Here is a 12,694-nt window from a genome sequence, read left to right as displayed (position 1 = left end):
TTGATATTCTTTAACAATAACAGCAACAACAAGGATGTTACATGGATTATTCAGGCATTGCATTGACTAAACAAATAATACTGCCATTAGAAATGTAATTGGAGATACTGCAATATTTACTCTTAGCTTAAAACATTTTCATTATGGGGGGCTAATTTTCCACCTGAAAATTACACTGAACTTTCTATTTCAAGGGAAATATTTATGAGGTTGCTTTATAATAGAGGAGCTTTTCCCATCTATACATGTGTCATAATACAATTGGTAAAATTTGCTGCCTTTTTAAAGCTTAAAATACAAAATCTATCCTGTAAGCTGTTAAAATACTAGGGTTAGCACAGGTTTTAAAAATGAAACCTTCAATTCTTCCCAAAACTTGGGAAAAGAAATGTATCTGTGTGGAAGACCGGCCCATTGTGCATTGTAACCCTCAGCTCTTTCAAAATTATCTACTTAGGTTTACCCAAAGCCTATATTTTAAATATTTTTCATGACACCCAATTTAGAATAAAAAAGAAGTCAAATTCAGATGCCCACAGTAAACCTCATGTTCCAGAACCTTTTCATCCACGCTGCTGGAATCTAAACTAGAGCAAAGGGGAGACAATGATGAAATCCAGTGGTCTGAATGCCAAAGAAGTGCCAAGTTCCTTGGGAGTAATTGTTTGCCAGCAGTAAGTTAATTATACAACTGTTAAACTAAGATGGTACTTGGCTATCTAGAGTCTAAGTAGGCACATGGCTCATTGAGCAAACGGTTGGGGTTAAAAAGTGCAGTCTCCCACAATACTGCTGTGTTTTTATAAGCTTATGAGAGCTAGCTAAACACTTAAATTTTTGAGAGTCTACTAACTGTGCTTCTAATTTGGCAGTGTAGTACTGGCCTCAACTGGGCAAGATTTGACTTACACTTTTGCTTATTTCTTTTGTGGTAGCCCAGTTGCTGTTCTTTGAACTCTGTCTGATTGCCCCTTGATACATGCCAGAGCTACCCAGCCTGAAAGATCTTAAATATGTGGGGGGGGGGGAGGTTCAGGGTTGCTGACTCCAGAATTCCATGTAGGCTTGTTTGCAATATGTACAGATCCACCTTGTCTGAGAGATATTAGATGTGCTACACTTTGAGCAAATAGTCTGGAATGGTTTTCATACTGGACCTATTTGGTGCCCAATAACAAGCTCAAGGCTGCAGGATAGTCACTTCTGACAAATTCTAGGGGATTTTCTACAGCATTTGTCAAAATTACTTGGCTTGGAAGCATTTTATTGTCTGCTAACGATTCTTAAGGCTTTTTATTTATTCTACAAAATAATTCAAAACCACATTAGTGTGGTTTAAGGCTACTTCTTTGTGAATTCCAGGCAACAACCTCTGTACATGCGTCCTTTTCTTTCTTACTATCATGTCAGACAAGATTACAATAAAATAAACAGATTCCACAAACTATCAAAGCAACCATGTGCTTGCAACACAAAGAACAATCAGGTTATTATGAGACAAAGCTTACATAATTGTGCTAGGTAGTTCTTCAACATACCTACCAAACTGTGATTAAGAATGAAAGGAGTGTTCTGTTGTGTGCCCTAGATACCTGTGGTATTAGAGCCTAATGTATTTCCTAAGATGGCTGGGCTTATGAATCTTAAATCAATTTGCAAGAGACATTTAAACTCTGTGGAAATCTTTTCACTGTATTAGATACCTATTCATAGCAATGGATTGGACATAATTTATCCGAGAATATTCAGCCTGACCTTTTAAATTCTAATCAAGAAATGTGTAATATTATTTTGAAGTTTGTCATGCTCAGTAAAATGTGGTCCTCCATTTTCCTGAGCAAGCTGAAAATGTCAACTATCTCTTACTCCATTATATTTCAAGGCTGTGACCAAAATAAATGAATGGTGCCTCAGACCTCACACTATGCCTGAAGTGACAGCATCTGGGTGTTTTTCTTGGGGGGGAGGGGGGGAAGCACATTTCTGCCATCGACAGACAGCAGAAATATAACCTTAAGACTATTACTCAGTCCCTATTTTTTAGCATAGCAAAAAGTACCACGATATTTTAATATATTTAATGTGACTTGTGGGTTGCAATCAGTTTCATTTAATGCATAGAGAATATCAGCTAATTAAGATTTTAATAAAAAAGTGATATAAAATATTAGTCACAGAGAAAATTATGTTATTCTGACAGTCTTAAAATGAGAGTTAAAAATAATTAGTTGTGTGGACAAGTGCTGTTAAATTCTGGTTAAGTCAAAGAAAAGAAGTTTATTATCGGCAAGGTGGATCTGCTTTCCTGACTTTAACTTAGAACTTCCAAATGATACTGTTGTAGAGAACCAGCATTATAACCTTAATTGGATTCATAAAACCTAGCAATTCAGAAAAAAAATAAAAATACTGAGCTCAAGCACTAAATTGACTGAACTCACTGGTATTAAATGAAGAGAGCCAATTATAGCCAAAGGTGCTTGACACTATACTTCACACTGTGCATTGTTATGAATTAAATAGAAAAGTGTAAAATTATTTTATGTCCAATATTATTTATAATTTGGACATAAAATAATGCAGTAATACATAAAATATTAAATAACTGAATTGCTGTTTTATATATAGCACAGAAATTAAAACATCAACCCAATTTCATCAAAGGATATTTTAGAAATTACTTTAATGATGCAAAATAAATATCTCTGTGGATCAGTGGTGACCTCCAGTGGTTACATTTGCTATTCTGTATGAATTTATAATCAAGCTGATTCTTATGAAATGTAAAAAATGCCTGCAACAGTATAATACAGATTCAGAAAATAAATAGAAGATGAAATTGAATGTGAGTGAAATGAACAAATTTGTTTACTTCTCTAAATCTGTTTTTCCAGCCTTTAAGTCTGAATTCAACTAGATCTGGTCCTCAGAAATTAAAGGCCAGAGTTCTAGCCCAAGGGCCCTAAATAATTGCTAAGTACTGTGTTTCCCTGAAAGTAAGTCCTGCCCTGAAAATAAGCCCTACTTTTGGGGCGAGGTGTCCACCTAAAAAACTGGGGTGGGGGAGTGGAGCTGCCCCATACATCCCGCACCCACTTACCCACAGGTCTGCAACCCGCGGCTCCGGAGCCGCATGCAGCTCTTTCAGCCGACTCCTGCGGCTCCCAGTCCTCTGCCATGTGCAGTCCAATAAAAAAAAAAGTGGGACTAAAAAAGTTCAACCAAAATTCAAATATGCAGGGGAGGTGCATAGTTTGCCTTGGCTCCACTCTTCAGTCAAACCCTGTTCTGTGTATGCGCGCATGTACACACATGCGCACACATTTTTTGCGGCTCCCAGTTTTTCCTTTTGTGAGGGAACCGGTTCCGAGTGGCTCTTTCATTGTTTCAGGTTGCTGACCCCTGCACTTACCATTGCAGCCTGCCTCTCCTTGCCTGCCCACCATTTCTGTGGCGTCCCCAGGCCTGCATTTTGCTTTTGAAGGCTTTTCTGGAAGGCCTCTGTAGCTGAGAACCAGTTCTTGGCTGCAGAGGCCTTCCAGAAAGGCTTCTGATTGCGAAATGCTGGCTGGAGCTCCATTCTCAGCTGCAGAAAAAAGCTGCTCCTTTGTCTGCAGAAGTGAGCTGGCTGGCAGAGCTGTTGGTGCAGGAGGTGAGTGGAAAAGAAAGGCAAAAGAAAAAAAAAGTCAAAAGAAAAAAAATAAGGCTGGCTTCTGGTTTGCGCGCGTGGCGCCAGCAGATGTGCACGAAGAGCCCTCTCCCCGCCGTCCAATCTTTCTTCCTTGGAGGACCCTGAAAAGGGTCGAAAGTCGCGCTGGAGGGGTGACCACCATGAGGAGGCCCTCCTTGTTATCACAGAAGGGCAGCAGCCCTCTGTTTTATCTGGAGCAGCTCCTCTGGCCCAAAGAAGAAGAGATTGGCCATTAAGAAGGCAGATCATTAAGCCGTTCCCTGCCGAAAGCCAAAAGCACCATCAAGCACAACGAAGCAATCTGGAGGATCTGGGTGAGACGTTACCTTTCCTATTCCCCTAACTACATTCCTGTAGGACCTTTTTGAAAATCTACTCCCCCTCTTTTGAAAGATCGGTGACTGCTTACTTGGGGAACAAAAACTTTAAGCCTTAAAAGAAACCAAATGACTAAGCTAAAAAATTAAGCAACCTTATTTGTACCTTTAAAATTCCTGGGCTATTAAAAAGCTTTTATTTCTGCAGGGACCTACTACCCTATTTTCTGCTTAAGCTGTGAAAGAAGAGGAAAGGAAAAATATTGATTAATTGGATAAAAGCCTCATATCAGTCTGGAAAAAGATTTTACACCTTATTTTATGTGCTATTGATGACATCGTGTGGCAAAACCTGGTATAGCAAGTAAACCTTTTTTTATTGTGCTGGCTGAAACACAGATTTGTCCTTGACACTATCTTTAAAGATAAGAATTGGGAACACCTGGCACCAAAAACAATCTCTAGGAATAGTGGAGGTGGACACTCACTGACTCTTATTAAAATAGCCTCCACAAAAGACCTACCTGTAAACATCAAAGAAATGGAGGATTACATCCCACCACTTAATTATAAACTGAAACTTGAAACAATTCTGGCACTGACTGAGCAAATGAAAGCCAGACTGCAAGATAAATCTGACAGCTTAAATCTACCAAATGAAACTTTTGACTTTAAATGATGAATTGACAATCCAAAAACAAATAGAAGAGGAAATTAACATCAAAATAGGAGACCTTAAAGAATATCAAATACAATATATTGAGAACCTTGATGCTCAAATCTAGATTTTAACTATAAAAGCTACAATTCAAAAAACAATAGAAGCCGAAGAAAGCAACACTAAGACAAAAGATACCAAAGGCTTTCAAATACAGTACATTGAGAACCTAGGCACCAAATAATAACTATAACACTGGTCACCACCTCTTATCTAAGCCAGATGGAATTGGAAGAAGACCAGACTGAACTAATGACAACTATACCATACCAAACATCGAGAATTGATCTATTAAAGCAACATCTTAATGATTACAAAGGGAACACTTTCTTTGCAAAACTGACAATTGGACGGTCTCCATGGATTCAAACAATGTGTGTAGGAAGAAAGTGAGACACATTTGAGAAGCTAAAGGCACCAATATGTGCCTGATTGGCACAAAAAGCAGGTGAGAGTTAGATTTAAAAAATTGGATTTGTCTTTCTGTTGGAATTTGTAATGATAGAGCTTAAAACTTCTTTTAATGGGCTAAGGGGAATCTTTAAAAGATATAAACTGACTGTGTGCTTAGGTTTTAGATTTTTAAGGGAAAGCAAAATTAGCTATCAGAACATAACTTTGAATTATGTTATAGAATTTGGAATGATATAATAAAAACATTTTAATAATTGATTAACTATTAAGATGATAAATAGAATATATTTGTTGTAACGATAGAGCTTAAAATTTCTCTTAATGGACTAAGGGGAACTTTTAAAAGATATAAACTGATTTTATATTTAACTTCTAGATTTCTAAGGGCATGGAAAGTTAGCTATTAGAATTGATTTATATTATAGAATCTGGAAGGATACAACAAGATATTTTTTCAATAATTGGTGAACTATTAAGATGATAAACAGAATATACTTGTATAAAATAAGAATGCACTGAAATGAACAATGTATGTACTTTAGACAGGATAATTACTATATAATGAAATGGATGAAATGGGGGTTACCTGAAAATTGTTTTCTTTTATATATTATAGCTACTTTGAAATATTCTATTGCAATTAGGTAAAATTCAAAAACAGGACATGGATATGTATAAGTGAAAATATGTTGAAAATTGTTCTGCTTGTGTCACAATTAGAAATGTATTAATTTGATTAATTTGTCTATGTTATCATAACTAAGGGAATTGGAGAGGGAATTCTTGTTGATGTAACTTGACCTATTTATAAATGATTTTGTTATTTGCTATTGTTTACTTTTAACTACCCAACCACCGTATTGCTTCATAAATACCTGGATGTAAAATTTAAAAATTAATAAAACCTGTATTAAAACAAAAAAGAAAGAAAGAAATAAGGCTGGGTCTTATTTTCAGGGAAACATGGTACCTATACCCTAAGCAGGGCTAGGACAGCAGAAAAGGGACCCAGGAGACTTAAAGGCTGAATATATATTTTGGGGACCAATGGAACCAGGATTGTGCTGTAGTATTCTTTAACTACTTTTAAGAACTTACAACCGTTTTTCTGTTGTTTTTACTTTTACATTTTTGTTCTAAAATTACTTGCATCATTTGTGTTACTGGTAGGACTAAGCCTCAAATCATCAACAACCATTACTCATATTGTTGGGTTGGTAATTATGGCAAGGTTCTGAAGTAATTTTTAGAATTTAAAAAGAAACAAACCATGGCACAAAGTGCCAGGTATTTTTCTGTAAAGATTAGTATCGCCTTTAATTATATAAAGTTGAAACAATATGTACTATGTATAATCCATGAATTTTCAGTCCTTCACTAAGATGATATTATCATAGCACCTTAATAATAAATCCACAGTACAGTATCTGAAATCTCCCTCCATTGTTTATACTTGATTTATGTTGTTATATAAACAGATATTATAATACTTGTCCAGAAGTGATCAGAAAAGTTCATACTTCTATATGGGAAAGATGGAGCAGTATTTATTTGAATTCTAAATCTGGCAAAAGTTATACTTTTTCAAGTTCTACCCTTTCCCTTCTGTTGCTGGAAAAATATTCCCTATTTTTTTCATATTATGTCAAATAATAGAAACTATTAAATATATTGCATGCTAGTTGGTTCTATGTATTAGGGTTATGCTGAATGAATTCTACTGAGCATTATTACAATGAAGAACAGTTGATTGATCAGTGGTGATATTAATGAAAGATGTCTCACAGAGTCCAATACATGCCAGCCAGAACAATTTCTGTATTCCCCCACTTTGAAATATTTCCAATACTGATTATCGTTTTGGGGAACCTACAAACACTAGCTCTAATTCGTACTTTGGACCTAACATTGATATTGTAAGCAAACAAGTATAGCAGAGATTTATAGAATGAAATTAAAGTCACTTTTGTGTTGATTCCTGGAATTATTTGGATATATTTATGGTTTTTTGGCATCAGTGCTAAAGTTTGCTGTTACTGTCTTCTTCAACTCTTCAACCTAATCCACAGCTCTGGGATTTCTTGCTGATCTCCCAGTCAAAAGCTATCCAAGTTCAACTTGCTTAGCATTTTTATGATCAGCTTAGATTAGTACCATGTTTCCCCAAAATAAGACCTACCTCAAAAATAAGACCTACCTTGATTTTTGGGATTGGGCCTAATATAAGCCCTACCCACAAAATAAGCTCTACTTAAGACCCCACCCACTCCATCCCACTGTATGTTTTTTGGCAGGCCAGATCACTTGCCTGCTGCTGGTGCCACCGCTGTGAGGTGGCCTGAATGTTAAGAGAGCTGGTACCTGAGGCAAGCAGAGGCTGCCTCTTTTCTATCTCTGCCCTGGGTTGGGGAATCAAGCGGGCAGATGGTGGTGAGGACTGGTTGGGGCCTCAACCATCAAGTTCTCTCTGTCACACTCACCCTGAAGCAACCTCAGGAGGTGGTCAGCATTGCCCTGTGGGCTTTGCCAGCTTTCTCTTCCTCTGTGGAAGGGTGAGAAAGAAAGCTGGGCATCCCGAGCCGTACCACTTTGGGAGGCAACTCAGGTTGCCCTCAGTGGGGGAGGAAGGCTTTGGAAACTGCCTTTTTATTTACATTCATCGTCCATATTGTAATCCGTCCCTTTACTTTTCAAAAAAATGATTTGTATTTACCGCAATTAGCTTCCTTGAATGCCAGTGGCAAGGCAGTGTGAATTCTGTGCATGAGCCGCAGAAATACACTCACATCCTCATAATGCTTCCTCACTCGGAACGCATCACTGCTTTACAGGTGCATTCAACTTTGTGGCTCAGCTAAACCCTTCAGCTGTGGCGGGCCGCAGTTCCCATCATCTTCAGGAAGCCTGGGCAATGGAAACCTTAGTCCAGGCTCCTTGTAGCTGAAGCAATCCGTCTCACCCAGGGTCAGGTTGGCCATCATGGGAGACGTGGCCCATGCCCATCCTCCAGCTCTGCCACACAAGTGGGACAAGCCTCCTGTGATGCCCAGCCTGACCCTGGCCAACCTGGATTGCTTATAGGGAGAGGCTGCGTGTTGCAGCAGGACAAAGCACACAGACTCCGCTATTTTCGGTAGCACTTTGGTGCCTGGCTGGCTACCTTGGATCAGCTGCAACGTGCCGTGGAGAGGATGGCTGAGTTGGGGGATAGTCTATCCCCATTCATAGCATGGCCACCATCCAAACACCTTGCTTCCTCTCAGGAGGGCAGCGTCAGCTGCCAATGCAGCAGTGGGGAAGGCGGAAGGTAATCCCACCCACCAGATTAGCCTGGTGGAGCTGGGGAGGAGTGGGAAACTGAGCAATGACAAAAACAGCACTTGGAGCCTCCAGGAGCTGCAGGGATCACGCGCACCCTTTGCAGGCGTTCTCCTGCAACACGCATCGTCTCCCTGTAAGCTCTCCCTGTAAGGAAGCATTGTGAGCTTTGAGGGTGCGAGTGCCTATATTTCTGTGGCTCTTGCACAGAATTCACACCACGCCTTGCCATTGGCGTTCAAGGAAGCTAATTGTGGGAAATACAAATCATTTTTTTGAAAAATAAAAGAACAGATTACAATATTGATGATGAAGGTAAATGAAAAGGCAGTTTCCAAAGCCTTCCTTCCCCACCGAGGACAACCTGAGTCTTCTTGGGGGAGGGGGGCGCCAGCCAGGCTGGGACTTGTGATAAAAAAATAAGACATCCCCCCCCCAAATAAGCCCTTATGGGTCTTTTGGATCAAAAATAAGCATAAGACCCGGGCTTATTTTCGGGGAAACACAGTATATGCTGTATCTTATTTGACAGGTTTAGATTATTTTTTTAAATGGAGCAGAGAAAAGTAAAAACAAAAGCAAAAAAACAAATCTGAAAGTTCATATTCTGGAACCCGATTTTATTAAAGTTTTTGAAAACAATTTTTAGATGTTTTACTTTGCATACCATAATAATAACTTTCTTCTTTATTTAAATGCATTCAGTAACAATATCTTATTTTTTTATGTATTTGCAGGTACTAGGATTGCTAGTATGGATGTTGATTGCTGGAACAGACTATTTCCTATACCCTGTCTTTGGATGGATAATGTTTGTGGCTGTGTTTTACTGGATTCTTACACTCTTTTTTTTGATCGTCTATATGACAATGACCTATACTAGGATACCTCAAGTCCCATGGACCACAGTTGTGAGTAGATGTTTGTTTTTTATAGGCAACTCAAACATACATTGCAAAAAAGAGGAACCTGTCACCCTCATACAGATCCATTGCAGCCTTTTGACGCTTCCCAGAACATTTCTGTAGTGGACAAGGCCATAATATTTGGCTTTGCACTGTTAAATTAAGGAGATGGAAGCAGAAGTTTATGCAGATCCCTTAAGAAAATACACAACACATTGTGTAAGTGGAGCACTATTTCCCACTTTGTAGGGAGACTCCCAAGCATTTTTATTGGCTAGACCACAGGTCTGCCGCATGCAGCTCTTTCAGCCGTCTTCTGCGGCTCCCAGTCCTCTGCCATGTGCAGTCCAAAAAAAAAAGTGGGACTAAAAAAGTTCAACCAATCAATTCAAATATGCAGGGTAGGTGCATATCTCGCCTTGGCTCCACTCTTCAGTCAAACCCTGTTCTGCACATGCGTGCATGTACGCGCATGCGCACACATTTTTTTGCGACTCCCAGTTTTTCCTTTTGTGAGGTAACCAGTTCTGAGTGGCTCTTTCACTGTTTCAGGTTGCTGACCCCTAGGCTAGACCAACCTACAGCAACAGTTCTGCTGGCATAGCATCATTTTATGAAACACTCCATAGCATCTGAGCCAGATTTTTTTTTATATTGGTTTGGCAAGGGAGTATTAGTTAGGAAAGACTTCATGGTAAAATGAAGATTAACCTTTTCCCAGGTAATAGCCACTAAAAGAATATCTGCAAGAAGCTTAGCTTCCTCTCCCTTTTCTGATAAATTATAATTTCTCCTGGCACTAGAGGGCTGAAAAGCAGCATACTCCAATTTAATCCAGTTTTGCATGCCAAAATCCATTGTTACTAACTCAAAACCACTGTCGAGGCAGCAGGATCTATACACATAAAAATTGAAAACACCAGTCTGACTGCATATACCTTCTGCCTCATTCACTTTGACTTATCCCAGCCATTGTGATATTCAGCCCTACCAGAAACCTTTAAGCGTTGTTCTTAGTCAGTGCTTGAGTCAAAAATATGACGGTTACCATTTGACTATTCTCCTGCAGTCACCAGTGTCTTAAATCATCCTGGTATAACATGAAGCTGTGTACACAATAATGAGAAGACTACAGCTTGTAACTCTCGTTTAGGGAAATCATCCTGGTATCACATGAAGCTGTGTACACAATAATGAGAAGAGTACAGCTTGTAACTCTTGTTTAGGGAAAAGATTTTCCTCTTTTAATCAGTACTTTGGAGGCTTTTCTCACCAGCAAACCTACTTTGAGAAATTATGTTCCTTAAGATATTATTTCAGACAAATATTTAGCTGCAGTGGCTTTGTCCCCAACATGATGTTTTTCAGATATGAATACATCTCCTTCACGCTCAGCTAGACTGGCTTTAAACTGGGAAATGATACAAAATGCATAGAATGTTTGCAGTGGGGAGAAATACTGATCTTTTTTTCCTACATCCTGCAGGGTCTGTATTTTAATGGCAGTGCCCTCCTCTTGTACTTAATTGCTGCTATTTCAGAAGCATGTGCAGTCACCAAAGAACTTGACTACCACAATTACAATAGTTGGGCAGCATCTTCGGTAAGATCATGTTTAAACTTAATATCAGCAGTGAGGGAAAAGAATATTTATTTGCTTTGGTTCATTTACCTCCAAAATCAGATATAAGAAGATTCAAGTTATCAACTGATAATAACCCCTCTTAAAATTGTACTTACTTTTTGTTTTACTACTTAATTCCTGCTTTTTTTCCACCTAGCAGTGTGCTAATGGCCACATCATGTAAGATTTTTGGATTATACCACATATAAAATAAATAATTGCTCTATTCATAAGAGAAGAGTTTTCCTTATTTAATTGCTCTGCTATTTCGAACTTGGGATGTAGAGCTGAAATCTGAAAAAAGATTCCTGTGCAGATGGTAGATCAGACATGTCAAACACAAGGCCCAGGGGCCGGATCCGGCCCGTGAACTGGTTTCATGTGGCCCGCAAAGCCATCCTGGAAACAGTGAAGAAACAGCCCCCACTGCCTTGGCCCTGGCCCAGAGACCTCCCCTTCTGCCAGAGACCCTCAGATCTGTCCCACACCTGCCCAGGCCCCCATAGGCACCCTTGATGCGAACGATGTAGAGCTGGCCATGCCCACCCAGTATGCCATACGCACTCTAGCCACGCCCACCCTGGCCATACCCACCCGGCCCCCTGAGGGCAACCGCAATGCTGATGCGGCCCTCAATGAAATTGAGTTTGACACCCCTGTGGTAGATTGATCCACTTTTCTACCTTTATGTGGAACTGCCTACTGTTATAGATTTTATAGCTGAGTTTACTATAAAACTAAATTCTCTGTAGAGAGCCAGTTAGGTGTAGTGATTAAAGCATCAGGCTAGAAACCAGGAAATGGTGAGTTCTAGTCCTGCTGTAGTGATTGGTCAAATAATTCTCTCAGCCCCAGAAAGGAGGCAGTGGCAAACCACTTCCAAAAAATCTGTTTCCAAGAAAACTGCAGTGATAGTCTACCATTCAAGTACTGATCAGGTCTGACTTCATAATCTTGCCACTATCAATCTAGGGTAGGTATATTCTAAAGCAGGGTGTCAAACCTGATCGCATCACAGGCTGTACTGTGACGTATCGGGATTTGTTTTGACTTTGTAGGGCCGGGGTGGGTGTGGACTGTGCAGGCTGGATGCGGGCCGCATGCCGTGTTTGACATGCCCGTTTTAAAGTATAAAGTGGCTGATTTGATCTTCGCTTAGAAGATATTGTGATTTATGGTAGCATATTAACTAGGCCACTGTGGCTTGTGCAACAAATTGTGATGTAAAATGACTGAGGCAGGTAAGTATGGTCTTTCACTCCTCCCCTTGTCTTTCCATGGAGGAATATTATAATGGTTAAATTCACATAATTATGTCCCTATGTCAGATATGTATGCACAAGTCATTACTGTTCTCAATAGGTCATGCTTGGGTACTATAAAAATGTTGACATCCCATTGATATATTTCATTTTCCAACTCCTTTCATCTCTTGCTTTTATTCCAGGACAGAAAAATCTTCCTACCTAAAATATTATTATTTCTCCCAAAATAAGTTCTAAAAATAAAACTGCCTAGAAAAGCCAAATTCTTATTTTGGAGTTATGCATGAAATTCAGTATTTGGAAAATGCTTGAGTCACATGACAATTAGGCAGCTTTGGAAATCAGACAAATTTTTTGTTTTCTTCTTGACAAGAAAAAAGCATTGTTTTAACCTTTCCTGTTATAAATATATGGCTGAGTAGGTGGAAAACTCTAGGTAAAA

The 12,694-nt window shown here is 39.2% G+C and overlaps 1 protein-coding gene across 1 annotated transcript in view; it reads left to right on the top strand.

Annotated features, from left to right (window-relative positions):
- The window catches only part of CMTM8 (CKLF like MARVEL transmembrane domain containing 8), a 40,549-nt gene that overhangs the window by 23,298 nt on the left and 4,557 nt on the right, over nt 1-12,694 (top strand). Inside the window, exons 2-3 of the mRNA XM_083378672.1 lie at nt 9,196-9,369; nt 10,850-10,966. Coding sequence (XP_083234798.1) covers nt 9,196-9,369; nt 10,850-10,966 — 291 coding nt within the window. The remainder of the gene's footprint in view (nt 1-9,195; nt 9,370-10,849; nt 10,967-12,694) is intronic.

This window comes from Vipera ursinii (genome assembly GCF_947247035.1).
Source record: "Vipera ursinii genome assembly, chromosome: Z".
NCBI lineage: Eukaryota > Metazoa > Chordata > Lepidosauria > Squamata > Viperidae > Vipera > Vipera ursinii.
This window is presented reverse-complemented; position numbering and strand designations above follow the sequence as displayed.